The 18,894-nt window shown below is 36.8% G+C and overlaps 1 protein-coding gene across 1 annotated transcript; it reads right to left on the minus strand.

Moving 5' to 3' along the window:
• Nucleotides 1-6,906: 6,906 nt before the first annotated feature.
• On the minus strand, nt 6,907-15,466 carry gins2 (GINS complex subunit 2). The gene is made up of 5 exons (XM_039763387.1): nt 15,292-15,466; nt 13,140-13,254; nt 11,152-11,251; nt 10,772-10,898; nt 6,907-7,690 (listed from the first exon to the last, which is right to left on the minus strand). The coding sequence occupies exons 1-5, from the start codon at nt 15,379-15,381 to the stop codon at nt 7,562-7,564; spliced, it is 561 nt and encodes a 186-aa protein (XP_039619321.1). The 5' UTR covers nt 15,382-15,466; the 3' UTR covers nt 6,907-7,561.
• Between the last annotated feature and the right edge of the window lie 3,428 nt (nt 15,467-18,894).

The following is an 18,894-nucleotide window of genomic DNA, read 5'->3' on the forward strand; positions in this document are numbered from 1 at the left end:
GAGTTAACACGGTGCTGCAGCCTCACAGCGCTAAAGACCAGGACTTCCAAACTGGTTGGGTTGCATATTCATGTTGTCCCAATTAGACTACAAGTTTTACGAAGATATTCCAATTTACAACCATATCCCCAAGACAAATTTGTTAGGGTAATGGATATAGCTAAATTAACACTGTGGATGTAAAGTAGGTGCTGAGCATGCCCTAAAGTGATCTCGCATGCAAAACTGCTGGAACAGAATAAGCAGCATCAGAAAGTTGAAGGGTGGAGGATCCTTACATAAATTCTTATTGATTAATAGGTTCAATTACGAATTCTTAGCTTAATGTTTATTTTACTTCTCTATATAATATGTGCTGGAAAATGTTATGTTATGATATTTGATGGATGTATATGAACTCTAAAATGTACTAGATAATAACATATCATTTCGTAGTTATGACTTTAACCAAAGTATTCGTATACCTATTGAAATGTCCTGCACTTCAATCTGGACAAATTTTGGCTCATTCTTCTTTATAGATCCACTCAGGACACTGATATTTTTTATAAGTTGCTCGCTTCAACGACATTAAGGTACCGAGTTTTACTTGCTAAATCTGAACTGCAAAAATCCTTCTGCATCCGTCAGTTGTATAAACTTACTTTCATATTTAAAAGCATTGTCAGGCAGCATACTGTAATTCCCATTCCATTAGAAGTTGTGTCTGTGAAGGTATTGGAACATTCTCATCTAAAATTTGAACATAAAAATCATCATGTATTCAGTAATGACAAAACTTTTGAATGCTGAACCTGTAAACTGGCCCCAACGAATATCACTGTACAATCATGAATCATAGATATACAGTACATAATGAGGCTGTTTTTCTAGAATCGATTAGTTCCTTTTCGCCAGACATAACTTTTCTTATTTATGCCACAGAATTCCAGATTTGTCTTAACCATCTGATTAAATGATTTCATTTGCTTTCTGGGTCATTCAGGTGGTCACTGGCAATGTTTAGAAAGCTGATGATTTGTATTTGTAGGCTTCGCCTCATGCACACTGTTCCTGGCAGTGTCTTTTCTATACACAATCCTAGCAGTCAGTACAAGAGACATGAAGATTCTCATTCTGGCTCCTGATACTTCTTGAGCTCTGAACCATTGCACAAAGTCATCCTCGTCAAAGTTAGAGAAGTATTCTTGACATGAATTGCAGTGGTGCCAAAGTACTTTTATTTGGACACTATCAGCATAACTGTGAAATGAATTTGTAACACTTCCAATCCTTACCTGCATGCTTCAACATCTCTTCTTCTGAGGCTCTCATAAATCTCTTTTGAGTACAGCATGATTTACATTTACAAACCTCTATCATTATATGTGCACAATAATTTAACAGGAAAGATGCCACAAGACACATATCCTACTTCAAGCTCACTAGATGCATTCTTTCTCAAAATGACAAATAGATACCTTTTTTATCCCCCCAGCCCTGTTTTAAATTTTATTAGATTATAATGAATTTTCTAAGTCTTTGTTTCGTTTGGTCTTTACCATGCTTGTTCTTCCAGGCACTATCCAGACATCGTCTGTAAAATTATTTTTCCCATGTAATGAACGGATAATTTGAAATTAAAATTTTTTAAAGTTAAAAATTGTGAAGAGAATTAGCCATTCAGCTGAACAAGCGTGTCCCACCTTATTGATCTAGATTGTCCAAAACTACATCAAGTCAAGATCTGATGGTCCCTAAAGTCCTACTCTCATCCACACTACTTGGTAATTTGTTCCATGTGTCTATGGTTTTTTGCATGAATAAAAAAAAACTTTCTAACATTTATGAGAAACCTGCTATTAACCAGTTTCCGTGTTCATTTTGAAAATTTTATTTTAAAGTAACAACTAGGATCCATTGTATTCATGCCTTTCATAATTTTAAACACTTAATCTCCTGGCTTGCATAAATAGAAAGAGCTCAAGTCCTTTAGTTTCTCCTCATAGCTCACACCTCTTAAGTCCCGGAATCAGCCTAGTTGCTCTTCTCTGGACTTTCTCCAGAGCCATCATGTCTGTTCTTGTAATAGACCCCAAAACTGAACACAGTACTCTAGGCGAGACCTCACTAGTGTGTTATATAATCTAAGCATAACCTTCTGTGACTTGTTCTGCACAAATTGGGACACGTGACATCCTATCTTGATTGCTTCTGTATGCTGTATGGATGTAGACAGTGATAAGAACACTATGACTCCTAGGTGACCTTTCACGTTTCAGACCTTCCGCTGTGTATTCAAACCCAACATGTTTACTTCCTACATGTAATACTTTACTTTTACTTACATTGAATTTCATCTGCCACAAATCTGCTTAAGCCTGTATGCTGTCCAGGTCCCTCTGTAAAGGTTTAACATCATCGGCTGTGATGGACGGCTGGCATTTCAGTCTGGCCGGGACGTCACTCAAATGAAGAAAACAGCATTTGCAGGACAATACATCCCCCGGGACGCTAGATGGTAGCTCCCCTGAATGAAGTGGTTCCCCAGACTCCCGCAGGGCAGCATGGGACATGGAGTCCGGTTCTTCAGCCCTGTTGGGTGCCACCAGGGGGAACTCACCGAGAACCAGGGGATATTACGATGATGTTAACCCGGAAGTACTTAGGAGTCAGGAGGACGGAAACCCGCAGTACTTCCGGGGCACCTGAAGGAAGTGTTCGATCCGGAATACTTCTGGGTCAGGGACTTTAAAAAGGACTATGGGAAACCCAGCAGATTGAGCTGGAGTTGGGTGGTAGAGGACGGAGCTGCTGGGAGTGGAGGATTGTAGTGATTATTGATTATTATTATTGTATTGATTTGGAGAATTGTGGAGTGTGCAGTGCTTTGGGCACTTTACTGAAGAATAAACAAATCTTCTTGTGCTTTTACACGTGCGTCTGGGACGTTTGTCTGGTCGGTTCAACGGGGCAACAGCGACCCCTAGCGGTCCACACAGCCCTTCCACCTTGTTGGGAATCATCTGCAAAGTAAACCATCTTATTGATAATAGTCTTATAAGATTAGGAAAAGAGCAGAGGCCTCAGCACCGACCCCCCGAAATACACCACTTTTAGCATCACCCAATTCTGGAAATGTTCCCTTCACTATTACCCTTTGCTTCCTGTGTTTGAGACAATTTTCTACTCACCTGGCAGAATTGGCACTCCGGCCACCATAAAATATCTCACACTGTTCCACTCCATTTAAAGTAGTGTGGTGCTGGGGTGTCACCCATATCATGACTGTACTCAGGTCCTAATCTAGGATCCTGAGTTGGTTTGTCATGTGGTGGGTATTGCAATGCGCTGTATCGGTGTGTGCTCCTAACCTCTTTCTCTACACATAGCTCCTTGAATTCCTACTTTTTAGATGGATCACTAACCTTTTATGACGCTAAAGAATTCTGAATATCACAAGCACCTCTCCGATTGTATCTTTTTATTGCTTCTACTTTAAGAATATACCCAGTTTGTTGAGATTTTAGAAAACTATGTGCCAAGTGTTTATAGATTCACTAACTTCTTTAAGCACTCAAACATAAATCTAATCAGGTCCAGGTAATCTTTTAGATTATTCAGCACTTATTTCTCTACAATTTTCAGTACCTGTTTAGGGGTCCCTGTTAATCCCGGGAGATTATTGACTTCTCTACTTGTACACACTTCAATACAGTGCAGATTCAAAGCATCTGCTTCTTCACTGTTTATTCAAACTCACCTTTACTGTTCTTAATATTCTTCATCTCCTTCTTGACTACTCTTTTACTGATATTGAAAAAATATTTTGGGGTCTTTTGAATTTACTGTAGTATTTCCCTCCAACTCTCTTTTAGCGTTTCTATTATCCTTTTTTTTTTAAACTGTTTCTAAAGTTTGGAATGAAACTGTCCTGTTTTATATGTAAACACGTTTAAACCTGTACCACATCTCCTTAACTGTCTCCAAGTCTCTAATGATTTAGCTCCATGCAAATCAATCACTTACACATTTACATGATTTAAGAAAAAAAAAAACAAAAAAACAGGACAATGCACAAACACAGCCAGCGTGGGGACTGCTGTGAGATTAAGTAACAAAACAAAAGGCAGCAAGAGGACACAAACAGACTCTAGCATAACCGATCATATCCAGGAGGTGGGCAACATGGGACAGAACATATCTGACAAGGATGCTACTGAGACAACGTATTAAGAGGACTGTGTCAAAAATATTAGGACTTTGAAGAGAGGATATCTGAATACAAATTTTAGGTCAAATTAACGCGGGAATACAGATAGTCGCAAAGCTTGGGGTACTTAAACTTAAAAGTAGGTAATGGGGTTCTGTGGCTGCAGGTTTCCAACAAAACCCATTAAATAATTTAAAGGCTGTTCTTATGTCTTAATGTTCCATCACCATGTTTAATTAGATTTTCATTTAACAGCTTCTGTAATTGTTGTACTTATTTCAATTGCTCCTGCAGAGTAAGTTTTATTTTCCCAACAAAATTAATGAAGTTTTGTAGGTTTTTTTGAAAGACCTGTAAGGATTCTCCCCAGATTAAAAAAAATAATAGTACATAAAAATGGTATTAAATTTCACAAAACCTGTGCAGACATAAACAGATTTCTTTTCCTGGCAGTGAATGGATAATGATTAGAAATCCCCGGCTTTTTAACTTTGTTTAGGATAAACATTGTGCATCAGTATTATGTATGTGGACAACAAATAATTTGGTGTGTGAAAAGACAGGCCAATAAAAACACAGATGCTGTTAAATTTGAATAACACTCTATACAGTCTCCAACTATAAATACCTGACAAGAAGCAGTTTAAAAAGAGTTCAGTTCAATACAGAAATATGTCCTAATTAAAGAAACCCTAGCCAGATATGAAGTCTCAGTACTGTGGATTCAAATTGCCCCCAAGCCACAAAATGCAAAGAATAGTAAATAAAAATGTGATCTGCCATCTTATAGCACCTCAGTCGTTCCATTGTCTTCACATGCTAATGCTGATGCAGATATATGGATAGGGTGGGGTTTACAGAATGAAGCCTATTGCAAAAGCATCAGGTGCAATGCACCTGTTTGCCAAAACCACAAACAGTTTACAAATATTACATAAATCTTCAGATTGCTGTACACATTCCAGGTATCTGCAACAAATTATAAGCAGCTTACAGCAATCAGGTCAGTGACCTTCTCTTAAGCCAAGGCTCACTTCTTCATGCACTCTACTGAATGATTGCACCTTTCCTTTAATGATTTACAATTCAGTGAGTATAGCAATAAATATTCAAAATATACCTTTATTATTTAATTGTTTGCCTCTGGTTATGTAAATTCCTAGAAAAAAACTATTATTTTATAATGAATGTAATTCTTAAATCCCAAATGTTCTTCCTTAAGGGCTTTACTAACCAGTTTAACAACTTCTTCTGAGAGATCATATCCTTTCATTTGGTTTTTGCTTGCACTGCACAATTAAAATCCATAAGGAACTATGTTGTGATATTTGAATACTGGTTTATACTCAAAATAAGGTAATCTTATATTAAAGAAAAATGCTTGTATTTACTAAAGGTTTTGGGAACTAGCCAATTTATTTTCTCTTCATATATAACTTCATGTCTACTTCAAATTATTTCCAGCTGTTAATCTTGGGAACAATTAAAAGCTGTCAACTTTATCTCATTTCAGAGATTCTTTTATGAGCTTCACTGAAATGTCAGTTACCTTAAAAATGACCAACTTTGATTCAATAACTGAACAAATCTGAATCATATTATGTGATATCATCTACTCTTACATTTTGCTCTGTAGTAATGTTACTATTGTATAGTACTGGGGACTGCTGTGTTCTGTTCTGCGAATTGTACTGTATTGTATGGATCCCCATTTCTTGACACCCACTGACTGCACAACCAACCTACAGGGAATGGGGTCTCTCTCTGAATTGCCTTTCTCTAGGTTTCTTCCATTTTTGTTTCCCCTACAAGGAGTTTTTTTGTTGTCTTCTTACAGAATCAAGGTTGGGGGGCTGTTCAAAGCCTGTTAAAGCCAATTGCACCACTCCTTGAGTGATTTTCGGCTATACAAAAATAAATTGTATTGTAATAATAACTAATTTCCCACATTGTCCCCTGAATTCAGAACTCCTGAACTTCTCACTTGTTTTTATGGATGTCCTAAAATTTGCACAGAAGGGTAGATACAGTATACAGTTACAAAGGACAGCGATGAGAGACACTAAGATGGAACATAAAAGAATCTGATTATCTAGCTTACTTTCAGTTTGCTTAATGAGAAAACAAACTTAACACTTCAAATGCAGAAAATACTGAATGAAGTGAATTAAAATTTTCCACCATTACCTGTGAAGTCTTCAAACACTGTACTATTCTAAAATTTGTTATTTTCTGAAGAATTAGTTAAAAAAAAACTACAGGCATTAATACAGGTGGCAGGGGTTATTGTGAGCCCAATAATTAACCTGCCAATAGTTGTCTAAAATCTTACCAAAAACTATTTGAAATGCTAATACAGATCTATCCACATTATTCAAAAAAACGTATTTCAACATGGCAGAACTCTTCTTAGATGCTTAATGTTACAGAAAATAGAACAAACTATGATCTATGAAGGTCAACATTTGAAAAACTTTCCTCAGGCTGTCACTCATGCATGTTGGAGGATCTCCTCACAGGCTCAATCAACAGGTGCGATAACCTGCTGGGGAGAGAGAGGGCGCTGTCACTAACATTCTCTTTTCCTTGTTTCCTCACAGCTCTGATAAACTGCCCAGATTGTCCACTATAAGAAGCCCAGCTGCCCAGAAGGAGACATCCTTTGTGATCAAAGCGACCCAATAGACAGAGCTCCAGAAAATGACCCTAAATTCTGTGGCTAGGAGCCGAAAGCTTTTGGTATTATTTAATCCATGGACTACTCGTACAAACTCCAAGAGAAATGCTTTTCGTTGGGACTTTGTTCAATCAAACAGGATGACCCAGTTGCTGTTCCAACTTTTATCCTTTCAGTGAGCAGTCATTCCTGCACCCAGTCAAAAGGTGTTATATTGAAATATTTATTCTAAAAAAGGCTGTATGTAATCAATGCATTCCTAAATTAGTCAAGATTAAAAGGAATCAATAATCTGCCAAATTAGAAAGCATTAAGATTATTTTTTAATTTGCATATGTATAGAAAAAATATATGGTAAATACAAAAAAAATCAGTATGTTTCCTTTTTTCACATAAAATGGCAGGGATCTACTGGAAACCAAATCAAAACAGACAGCTCCGAAACCAGTAGCTGCAAATGGTTTCCACCTTTTGAAATGAAGGTTAAAAGTTTAAAAAGGTTAACTTCTTAAATTTAACTTTTGTGGTTATCTTATGTTAATGCAAACCCAAATCAGTATTGTTTACTTATCCTGATCAAGTCAGCAAAGTCTAGTTCCTCTTTTAGCCAGTTAATAAGAAACATGACTTTATTTTCTTTGGCACTGAAGTGTCCGGGATGCAACAAGCCAATCAATGTGGAAGAAATGTCTCTAGTATTCTTGGGACATGGTGCTCTCTCCTCTAGGCTGCAAGTTTGCACGAATTTTAAACAAGTTATTCAGTGAGTCTGTAAAGAAAGTCCCAATTGTGTTAATCTCCATCAGCGTCAGGTTGTCCAGCTAAAAATGGAAAAACAAAATGATTTAGTAGTACTGTTATTTGAAATTGGATTCACTTCCTCAGAAAGTTCAAGAGTGAGAGAAAAAATGGCAAGTATAATTCATATAAATACAAAGAGCTCTAAAAAATAAAAATAATTCTACATACAGGCTATGTCTAGAGTAGCTTCGCATGCACTCAGCAAAGAAAGATAGGTCTATGCCTCAAATTATCTTAATAAACAGTAGATATTTTTAAAATATTTTAATTGTTAAACTGAAATATTTATATATTTGCATTTAACAGAAACATTTGTTTGACAGATATGGTAAGCATACACTTTCCCTTTATGTACCTTAAAGATTCTTTTACCAACACACATGTATACCAGTTCATCTGAAGAAAAATTACATGTCATCACTAGCAACAACTTCAAAAATTATGCCCATTTTACTGTATTACCATCTATGCCAGAGTGAGACTATTAATTTCAAACTTAGTGACAGATTCTCTCTCACTCTCTCTCTCTCTCTAGAGTTATCTGTTAATTAGTTCACAGTTAATTCTTGAAAATAACTGGCTATTAATGAATATTTTAAAAGTAACTTTCTTATCCAAATTAATCTGGCAAAGAAGATAGAAAAGTCAAAACCATAAACCTAGCACAAAACCATCACTTCATGTTGAAGTTCTTCTCTATAAGAGTATGATGATGTAATATACATTATAAAAATTGGACATTTTTTATAATACATAAGCTGGGTCACACAGCTTGGCCTGTAAAATTTCCAAAGACAATGAGCCTCAGTTATAGTGCTGTTGGTTAATCAGGTGTATAAGAAGTGCTATGTAACTAACTTAATACTTCTTTGTATGCAATATTTGTAGTGTTCTACCAGAGGCTAATATTATGAGTTCACTGGAAAACCTTACATTAGAATATGTTTCACACAATTGCACATGACTAGAAATATGCCTGATAAATTCTTACTTTTCCTAATAATTGGTCTTGGCTTTTGTTGATGGTCACTGCAAAACAATTTTACAACTGAAATGAGTAACCAGTAAGAATAACGAAAATTTTGGGAGTTTTTACTATTGTTATTACTATCATTACCATTATTATTTTTATTATTATATGTTTCATTTGTTTATATCATTCGCTGAAGAAATACTTTCAGAAATGTTGCTTAAAGGCAGCACATTTAGGTCATACAATTAATTGAATATTATATTTTTTGTGTATGTTTTCTTTAGTGGTCAAAGTGGAACAAAATAAGACGGTACTACCTCTTAAAACGATAGTTGAGGAGTGTGTACTGGCCCACTGAAAACAGTTTTTTCCCAGTAAATGTGTTGTTGTAAATATAAACAGTGAAGGGAAGAACTTTTTATGAAGGCACAAGTTTCAAAACAGGAGAAAGTAAAGGCTGACTGTATAGAAGAGAACAGATAAAAAGTAATAACCTCATGAGCTACATTACATGTATAATTGTCTATCGCTTTAGGCCGTGTGGGACGCGTTGAAATAAAAAAAAATGATGCAGTCACTACCAGCTTATGTTGGACATGAGGAAGCCATTTCTCCTGGCAACTGGACTCAAGCTTTATTGCTAAACACTTCTTACCTGAGCTTCCCTGAAATTTTCTCCTCCTACTTCACAGCTCACAACCAAATGTCATCCCCTCCAAACTTGATGTCTTGCTTCCCCTAATAAATTTTACATTACATCTTAGTCTAGCAGTCCTCCTTGGATATCAGAGTGTGTTTATTGAAGTATATGATATCGAGGCAAGTGGGGGCAGAGGTGTGCCAGCTGTAAGCCCTGGAAATCAGAGTGCATTTGGAGTGGGGGGGTCTTGAGATATGAGCGTGTTGACATTAATGTATGAAATGAAGAAGCCCTTCAAGCCCTTATCCCCTCTCTTTTTCCTGTGTAGAACAATTTATCTTTGTCACTCCTTCCACTTTATTGCTAGTGCAACTGTTCTCCTGGCAGCCTTCATTTGCATACATGGCAAAACCCTTAACTCTATGCAACCATTTCTCAGCAGTGTTCTGGAAAAAAGATGAGATGCATTAGAATAGCCCCATTGCTACAACATTATTATTGACTACGCGCTCTGGCCACATGAGGCTGGGCATTGTCCTGCACCAGCAGAAATCCATGGCCCACTGCACCAGCATAAGGTCATACCAGATGATGTTGCAGGCCGCATAACATTCACCATGGTGTCTCCAGGCTCTTTCATGTCTGTTATATGTGCTCAGTGTGGAACTGTTTTCATCTGTGAAGAGAATGGAGGTACTGTGGTATTCTCCGGTGAATGCCAATCGAGCTGCATGGTGATGGGCTGTGTGCACAGTTTCCATTAGAGGTAGATGGGCCCCCATGAAGTCTGTTTCGGACAGTTTGGTCAGAAACATGTACCCCAGTATCCAGCTGGAGGTCATTTTATAGGGCTTTGTCAGTGCTCATCCTTTTCTTCCTCGTACAAAGGAGCAGATACCAGTCCTGCTGCTGGCTTGATTCCCTTCTATGGTTCTGTCCAGCCCTCCTTGTGTAAAGACCCATCTCCTGGTATCTCCTCCATGCTCTTTGAGACTGTGCTGGTCGACACAGCAAACCTTCTTGCCAAGGCATGTTTGGATGTGCCTTCATGGAGGAGCTGGACTACCTGTGTAACCTGAATTAGCTGCAGGTACCTCCTCAGGCTAACAGTAGTGACAAGGACACTAGCAAAACACAAAACTAGAGAAGAATCAGTCAAGAAGGATAAGGAGAGAGCAGGTGTCTGTGGCCTACACCTACAAGGCCATTCCCTTTTTGAGGGTCTGTCTTGCTGTTGCCTCTCCAGTGCACCTGTTGTCACTTTCGTTTGCACCAAAGCAGATGACGCTGATTCACAATCAATTATGCTTCCTAACTGGACAGCTTGATATCCCTGAAGCTTAACTGATTTGGTGTTAGACTGTGATGATTAAGTGTTCCCTTAATGTTTAGAAGTGTATTCTACTGCTTTCTTGGGGTTTTAAATGTGTTTTATTAATAGCACAAATCATACATCTGTAACATTTAAGAAATGCTTAAGATGCTTACCTTGGCATGCACTTCTTGCTGACTGACAAAGCTGTCCGCTGACAGACGGAGTTTTGCGATACGAGTGTCCCAAGTGTCTTTTACTAGTGTTCGGATTTCATCAGCTTTTGGAATATTATCAGAAGCACTGAAAATAAAGGAAATAAATAATGTACTAATTAGTTTTTCAGCCTACTGAAGAAGTGACATTTCCAAAAAAAAGTTTAAAATGGCAGATATCTTAGAATGAAACTCATGACCTCATTTACAGTTTGAATCCCCAAATAGTAACAAGCGAATAGCTGTACCATAATTCAGAAAGACTGCAACATTCTTTAGTCTAACAAACTCAAACCAGCCAAGCCTGCCAAGTAAAACATTCTGTCAAAATAAGTACTTACTGATTGAGCAGCAACTTTGTGAGCTCCATATAATATGGACTGGGGATAGGAGTAAATGTGTCTTCTTTTCTCTCTTGTTCTCTGATCACTTCCAGTTTTTCTAAGAAAATAAAAGAAAAATCTTTAGTATATGAAAACAGTAAAAGCAAGTATTTAAATACTTTTCAAAAAGTCACAAACTATTAACTAAAGGCGTCTGTATTAGGAAATGTAACAACCTAAGTAGCAATACTGATGGTAACGTGCACATTTTATCATTAATCATTTACATGAAACCCAAAAAACAAACCTAAACTACATACAAAATCACACATTAAAATGTGCTGCTTTGCTACTTCCAAATTATAAATTAAACAAAACATGTTTTTGCGATATTGAAGTGAAAATGATTAAATTGCAATTATTGCTTCATCTACTTTTAGTGGGACAGGCAGAATGAAGATGAGTCTTACTTTAATTGCTCCATTTTTATACAATTAATGTTTCATCAGTTTACTAGGAGATTGGACAGTCCGGGAGGAAATAATTCTTAATCACGAATCTGTTATTTGTAGCCAAATTGATCAAAGATTCATAGGGGCTGAACCTATTTTATAACCATCAAACACAAGCTAGAAATCAGTCCATAGTATGGTACACGCAGATACACACCCACATTCCCTATTACAAGATCAATTTAGAAACACCAATTATTCTAAAATACACATTTTTGAAACTGGAACAGTTAAAAAATGTCATGCATGTAAGGAGAGAATTGGCAAGCTAATTAAACACTGACCGAGTTGTAAATCAAGCCCATCTTTCTGGTACTGTAAGAGAGCAGTACTAACTATGATGCATACTCTGCGCACAGGCTATGTTAAATATTTGTAAAGAAATTTTCAGCTGAAGTGAAATAAGCAAGGAAACTAAAAGTCTGCACACTTTTAATATGATTTGTACAGGCTATGAATGACTGAGCAGCAGACATTAAGCCTCGCTTTCAAAAGGTGATGATGGACAGCACCTTTAGAAGCAAAAAAAGTTATGTTTTACAAAAATGACATAAAAAAAACACTTATTAGGATCATAAAATACAGAATTTTACTTTTGCTTCATGTATCTGTTAATTCTATAGTGACAACAGTTTCAATACAATTCCAGGCAGGAAAAAAAAATTTCAGTGGGGAATCTGTATGCGTTTTTTTCTGTTGTTGTTGTAACATTTCCAAAAAGAATACCACCTTTGATGTGATTATTAATCCTACTTAAAATGGATATGTTGAAATAAATTTTGGTCTCGTGTGTCATTTACTGAAATATTTTGCATATTTTTGTGCTAGTAAGACAAACAGTGTCTGTATAGTTATGGGTGAAAATAAGACAATTGGTTTGTTTCCTTTCTAAATTCAGTTCAAAGCCCAAGCATGTGGAGCTAAAAGCACTAAATGGATTTGTCAATGTTTAAGCCAATGTCACGTTATGTAACTTTTTGCCGTTGGACATGACAGATTTACTGACCAAGTGCTGATCTTCCAGTGCTTTGACTGCTAATAGTCTGTTTCCTAACAGAGTGGTGCTTTATGAAGAGTTAACTAGTGCAGGGAGTTCAGCAGCAACCTCTGCCCTTTAATTCTTTTTTCTAAACTGTTATGGTATGTAAACCACGATATATCAGACTGATGAGCTTCTTTTCTATTTGTGAAGTTCAAAACATGCGTGTTCCTTATTTCTTGTCTCAAACATTGTACTTTTGGATGAGCATTCATTGGTTTCTTCAGTTTTCAGCTCTGCTGTGTATATAGCCAGCACCTCTGACTAACAAAAAAATCAAACAGGTTTGATTTTATCCTACCAGTTTCAAACTAGTTACTCTGAATTGCTGGGTACAATTACACATTACATGATCGACTACAACAAAATGAAAATCGCTGGAAAAGTCGTCTAATGTGACATGGGCTTTAGTTACTATAAACAGCACAGCAATCGTTACTTGTCTTCAGTCTTACCTACATCCATCCATTCAGGAGGAACAATTCTACATTTCTGTCTTTGCTTTAAGTTTATAGCCAGCCAGAGAGGCACATCCACAGGCAATCCAGGGTTAAAAGGGCCCAATTCACCCTATAATTTGAACGCAAAAGAAAGACATCATTTTCACACAAAACATGCAGCAGGTGTTACTACTAAACAATCTTTAAAGCTTTTAATGAGATTTCCAAAAAAGAATGCACACAAAATAAATACTGCCTGCACAGAAAAACGAAATGAAAACTGAGAAGCATAAATTCACCTTTAGAGTGTGTTCAGGACAAGGTGAAACTCATTTAAAAAAGAATGAAAATGTGAATTTACTGCAGTGGGCTAGCGCCCTGCCCGGGATTTGTTCTTGCCTTATGCACTGTATTGGCTGGGATTGGCTCCAGCAGACCCCCCGTGACCCTGTGTTAGGATATAGCGGGCTGGATAATGGATAAAAATGAATTTAAATTTTAAAGAGAGCTAAGAACATGTACGAGTCAACAAACAAATGTGTCAACAGCATATGAAAGCCTCTTAAAAATTGTTATTTATGAATAATCATTCTTTATGCATACACCTCTAATTCAGCACCCCTCTCTGTTCAGTTTGCCTCATTATTGCTAACATATGCCAAATCAGTACACAACCTTGGGGTGGTGATCAAAAGACCAGCTGTCCTTCAGGGACCAAATTGCTACAGTTCCTCAGTCTTGTGGATATTGTGTAGAGTGAATCTGCAAGATCATACCATATCTAATAAGAGTATGCAGCACAACCTCTGGTTGAGGCATTGGCACAGTCATGTCTGGACTACTGTAGTTCTCTGCTGCCAGGAGTACTGGCATGTGTCACCAAGACACTGTAGATGATTCAAAATGCAATGGCATGTCTGGTATTCAAACAGCCAGGGTGGGCAGATGTCACTCCTCTTTTCAGATAACCACACTGGCTCCATACAGGGGCACATATCAAAATCAAAGCCTTGATGTTTGCTTACAGAGTAGTCCGTAGATCAGCACCTATATATATGGAGACACCTGTGAGGTCCTGTGCTCTTTTTATCATATCTCAGTCCAGACTCTTTATGTGCAACTCCTGGCTGGTGGAATGAGCTGCCTGTCTACATATGAATTCTTGATTCCCTTACTGTGTTTAAGAAGCATTTGAGGACTCTCGTTTGGTAAATTTCTGTGTATCTGATATTAGCCATTAGATTTTGTAACTATTTGTATAAGTAGCTTGTTTTCTCTTCTGAGCTCTTCTGATGCTGAATTTTGTAACCTGTCCTCCAGTTCTCCAGATTGATGTTGACCATTTTTGTAATTTGCTTTGAATAAAAGCATCTGCTGAGAAAACAAATGTAATGCCATCTTAAATTGATCAGCATTTTAGGATTTACGAAATCACAATCAAACATTCAACCAGTCAAGATCTGAATGATGCCCGGCGTGCTGGGTTCCGTCATCTATCATTCTATCATCATTCTATCATTTTTTTGCTTCCCGTATTTCGGTTTTCTAATTTGGGTCATCTCTTCATGTCCACTGAAACCTACGACTGTTTTTTTTTTTTTTTAATAAACGAGCCAAAAAAATTCCCATTAACGGATTTAAGAAACGATACAATTACACCAATACAATTACACCATTTAAAATATATGCTTATAATAATGACATAAAATCACTTAATAAACAGGTAAAAGAGATGTTAAGTAATCAGTAATAGACATCAATAATATAAGTGCATTACTTGCTTTTTTTAAAAGTCTAAGAGACTCAAACCAACAATGTATATGTGACGGTACTGATAAGCATTTCGTGACTTTAAGACGAAAACATTTGTAAACCGATTTATCCACAGTGTGATGTTTTATATAAAATATAAACATATGCTTCAGCTGCCATCCATCAAAAATTACACTTTAATGCATTTTAGTTCCGCTCCATGAGCAGTCCATATAAACATTTAGGCTACATACGAATTGTACGCTAACAGTAACATTAATTACTCCTGTACAGAAGGTTAAAATCGAAGCATCTTCCCTGAATTGACAGGCTTCTGCCACCGGGTGGCTTCAGGCTGCGCTGACAGCCGCATTACGAGTGTCGTTAAAATCAACGCATCAGTTCCAGCACTCACCCCGATCAGATAGACTTTATCTAGGCTGAAATTGGGAATTATTGTCACCATCTCTTTCTCAGCTAGGAATTCCACCTCCGAAGGGTCCATTTCGTCTAAAAAATAAGCTAGCGCACATCTGAAAGAACTTGCAACTGTATTTCCCGCGATAAACAGAGGAAGTGGTTTGAAAATACTAACAGTAGTAACCCGGAAACGAAAACTTTATCTGACGTCACACCCATCTATTAGTCTTTACGAATGCCTGGCGTGTTATAAATCCTGCGCCATCTGCTGGAAAGGGATAATAACTCTTTGCATGTGTGGAATAGTTTTCTGACAGCTATGCTTCCAACCCAGTTTATAGCACAACTATTGCCTAAGGCGTTTATCAGGAACCCTATGGTCGTCCGACTCGTAAGCATTATTATTCGGTTGGAGTTTTGACATCTATGTAAGTTGTTCAGGGTCACATAAACAGTATCAGTTTTCAAATGCTAATTTGATACATTGTTTCTTAAATTATGGGACAAGTTTGTTATGATTTGCCACATGCTTTCGTAGTAAAGTCAGCTGAGTTCATCCATGCGTGACTCGCCCTCCATTTATCATTGTTTTTATTGTAGTAGTATATAAAACAGCGCCGTGGACACATCGTAAGAGTGAATTCCTCCCCACTTTCCCTACCTGTGAAACGATCAGATTGAGATGACCAACAAACAAACACACTTATAAGAAAGTGTGAGAGGGGAGGAAATGACGGTGAAGTCTGTCAGGTGAAGGGACCGTGGCTCTTGAAATACTGAAACGAGAATAACGGATGCGACACAAGAATGTGACCATTTTGTGAGTGTTAAGAAGGGCGAGTGAATAGCGTTGGAGTATTTATAGTATGGTGGGTGCTTCACCGCGTGTTCTCCGTTACATTTGATCTGATTCTTTAGCAAAAAAGGTATTGCATTGTTTAATGTGCTCAGTGAGCAAGAATTCCTCCTCATTACACTGTTTTAAAATTTCGATAAAATTCTATCTGTTGATAATGTCAAGGATGTGCTTAACCCATTGAGAACTGTAAGAACATCCGAAAATATAGAAATGGTGACACAAGCTAAGATATTCAGCGTCAGGCATTAAACATTTCAAACTGGACTTTTCCAGTCACCAAAAATGTATCCTGTCACCCGTATAAACAAACAGTGCATGCATTTGTAGGAATAAGGTATCAACTTTTTGCAAATTCTATTGAATTTTTAAAAGAAAAAGGGAACATGTTGAAGAATTTGCAAACTCATTTAGAAGTTAAGCAAAATGACACCTTTTATTGGCTAACTGAACAGATTACAATATGCACACTTTACAGGCAGCTCAGATGCCTAAAGAAGGGGCCCTAGTTGCCTGGAAAGCTTGCATATTGTAATCTGTTCAGTTAGCCAATAAAAGGTGTCATTTTGCTTCATATATTATTGCATCTATAAATGCTAACACGGTACAACACCCTACTACTACAAACTCATTTAGAAAAAATATATTATTATGCTAATGGTAGAGCTCTTTTGAAAAATGTTTAAAAAAATTTATTTATGGCAAAATAAACTAAATTGGTTAGTTATTTAGACTTTGGGCCTCATACTTGCTGGAACTAGCTCCAGGCCTCCACAACCCTGCTAGGGATTTAGTGGGTTTAGAAAATCGCATGGTATTGTATTTCGTATCTGACACCAAAAATCAGAGTACTAAGTTAAGTGACCATTCATACTGTCCTTTCAATAATCAACACATCCTTGCGCAGCATCCCTAGAAGTTCTTTTTTCTCAAGTTTACTAAATGTTGAACTAAACTCTGACAGTGATATACCTCAGGAATCTATTCCCTGTTTTGAATTGTATTATTCTTTTATTATAATACATTTGCTTTCCTTTTTTATTTTGGTAATATTCATTTGAGAGGGATACTTGAAAGGAAAGAGAAATGTCTACTTTTTTTAATTACTGCTAGGTTGCTCCACCCCCTGCTCGCTTTGCTCGGCCACTCCCGGGTTTCGTTTACTGGATATACAATTTAAAGAGATTGTTATTTTCTCGGGAATTGTTACATATACATTATTTTCACTTTTACTTTAAAACTTTAGTAAAAACAATATTTGGATTTACCTTTTCTTCAAGATCGCATTGAATTTTGATTCCGTGTTTGGACTTGCATCGTAGATAGATAGATAGATAGATACTTTATTAATCCCAAGGGGATGACAATGCAATGTATAACTGCCTGTGAGTGAATATCGTTTCTCTCTAATAAATAAAACAACTTTTTCAAATGTTTTTCCATGCTTTTTCTTCTTTGCTTTGTCGTTGACGTGTGATCTAGAACGTATAAAATTATTGTCCTGATAAAATTTTTGTAAGAGCTGAGAGTGCAAGAAGTGTGTCTGCCACAAGTATTCACACGACTAAGAGCTGAGAGGACAGGAACTGTGTCTGACAAAAGCATTTACATGACTGAGGTTAGATGACCGTGGTCTTGTTTGAAAATAGTTGTAAGTAGGACATGACTTGAAAGAATCTCATGTTAAAAGTCTCCGTCTCACGGGACTTCATGTCGCGCCAAAGTTTTTGGAATCTTTTAATTCTCGCTTGGAACACCAATTTAGATGATCTACAAGTCTCCGACTTAAAGTTTAAATCTGAACAATATATTCGATCTCTTTTCGCTGTTCCCTTATTTTACTGAGTAATAATTTCCATTTGTTTGCACTAATGCGATATTTCCTATCCTTTTTTTTGAGACATTTGAATTTTCGTACTTCCATTATATCTACTCTGCATGTGTACTGCACCACCATTTTTGAATTCTTTACGACATTCTACTTTGTCATCTACTCTGTCCTTTATTTCCGGCCCCGGGTGTGATTAAATTTCTTTCTCGTGTGATGTATAAGTGTCTTTCCGAGAAGGTCACGTCTCAATACAAGATTTTTTTTTTATATAATAGTGAGATGTACCCATTGTTATTTATCTGTTTATGGCTCAGCTGTCATTATGATAATGTTCGCTTTTTGGGTGTCAGTATGGCACTTATTTTCTTATTTGGGTCCTCATATTAAAAATTTGAGAACCTCAGATCTAATAGAGGAAATTGTTTCTTTAAAATTTGCAAAAATCCTGCGACAGGCCTGGGAATCAAACCAAGTTCAGTGGTGTTGTGAGATAGGTGCCATACCCAGGGTACCACAACACTAACAGAAGAAAAAAAGTTTTAAGGGGAGACTAATGACATGTTTGTACCCCTGTACTTTAGAGACACTAAAACATCATCTTCTTTTTATTGCTGATTTTTTGGTGTTTGCTGCCTCCATCTTGCCATTTTTGCTGCAGACTGACTTAGCACCCTATGATTTCTTTTATTTTACAGGATTAAACAAGCCTTGCAGTTTGGGGTGCAAGTTATGCATTACAGTTATTTAAGAATATAACATCTACAAAATATGAAGCTAAATTTAATCCTTTCTACATGGATCATTATATCCCCAAAATCATGTCTAATTTTAAAAAATAGAAAGTTTGTATTTAAACATATAGATTGGTATTTTAGTATAATTTTGTAAGTATGTTAGACAAAGGTCACATT

This window comes from Polypterus senegalus, chromosome 9, assembly GCF_016835505.1.
Source record: "Polypterus senegalus isolate Bchr_013 chromosome 9, ASM1683550v1, whole genome shotgun sequence".
NCBI classification, from domain to species: domain Eukaryota; kingdom Metazoa; phylum Chordata; class Cladistia; order Polypteriformes; family Polypteridae; genus Polypterus; species Polypterus senegalus.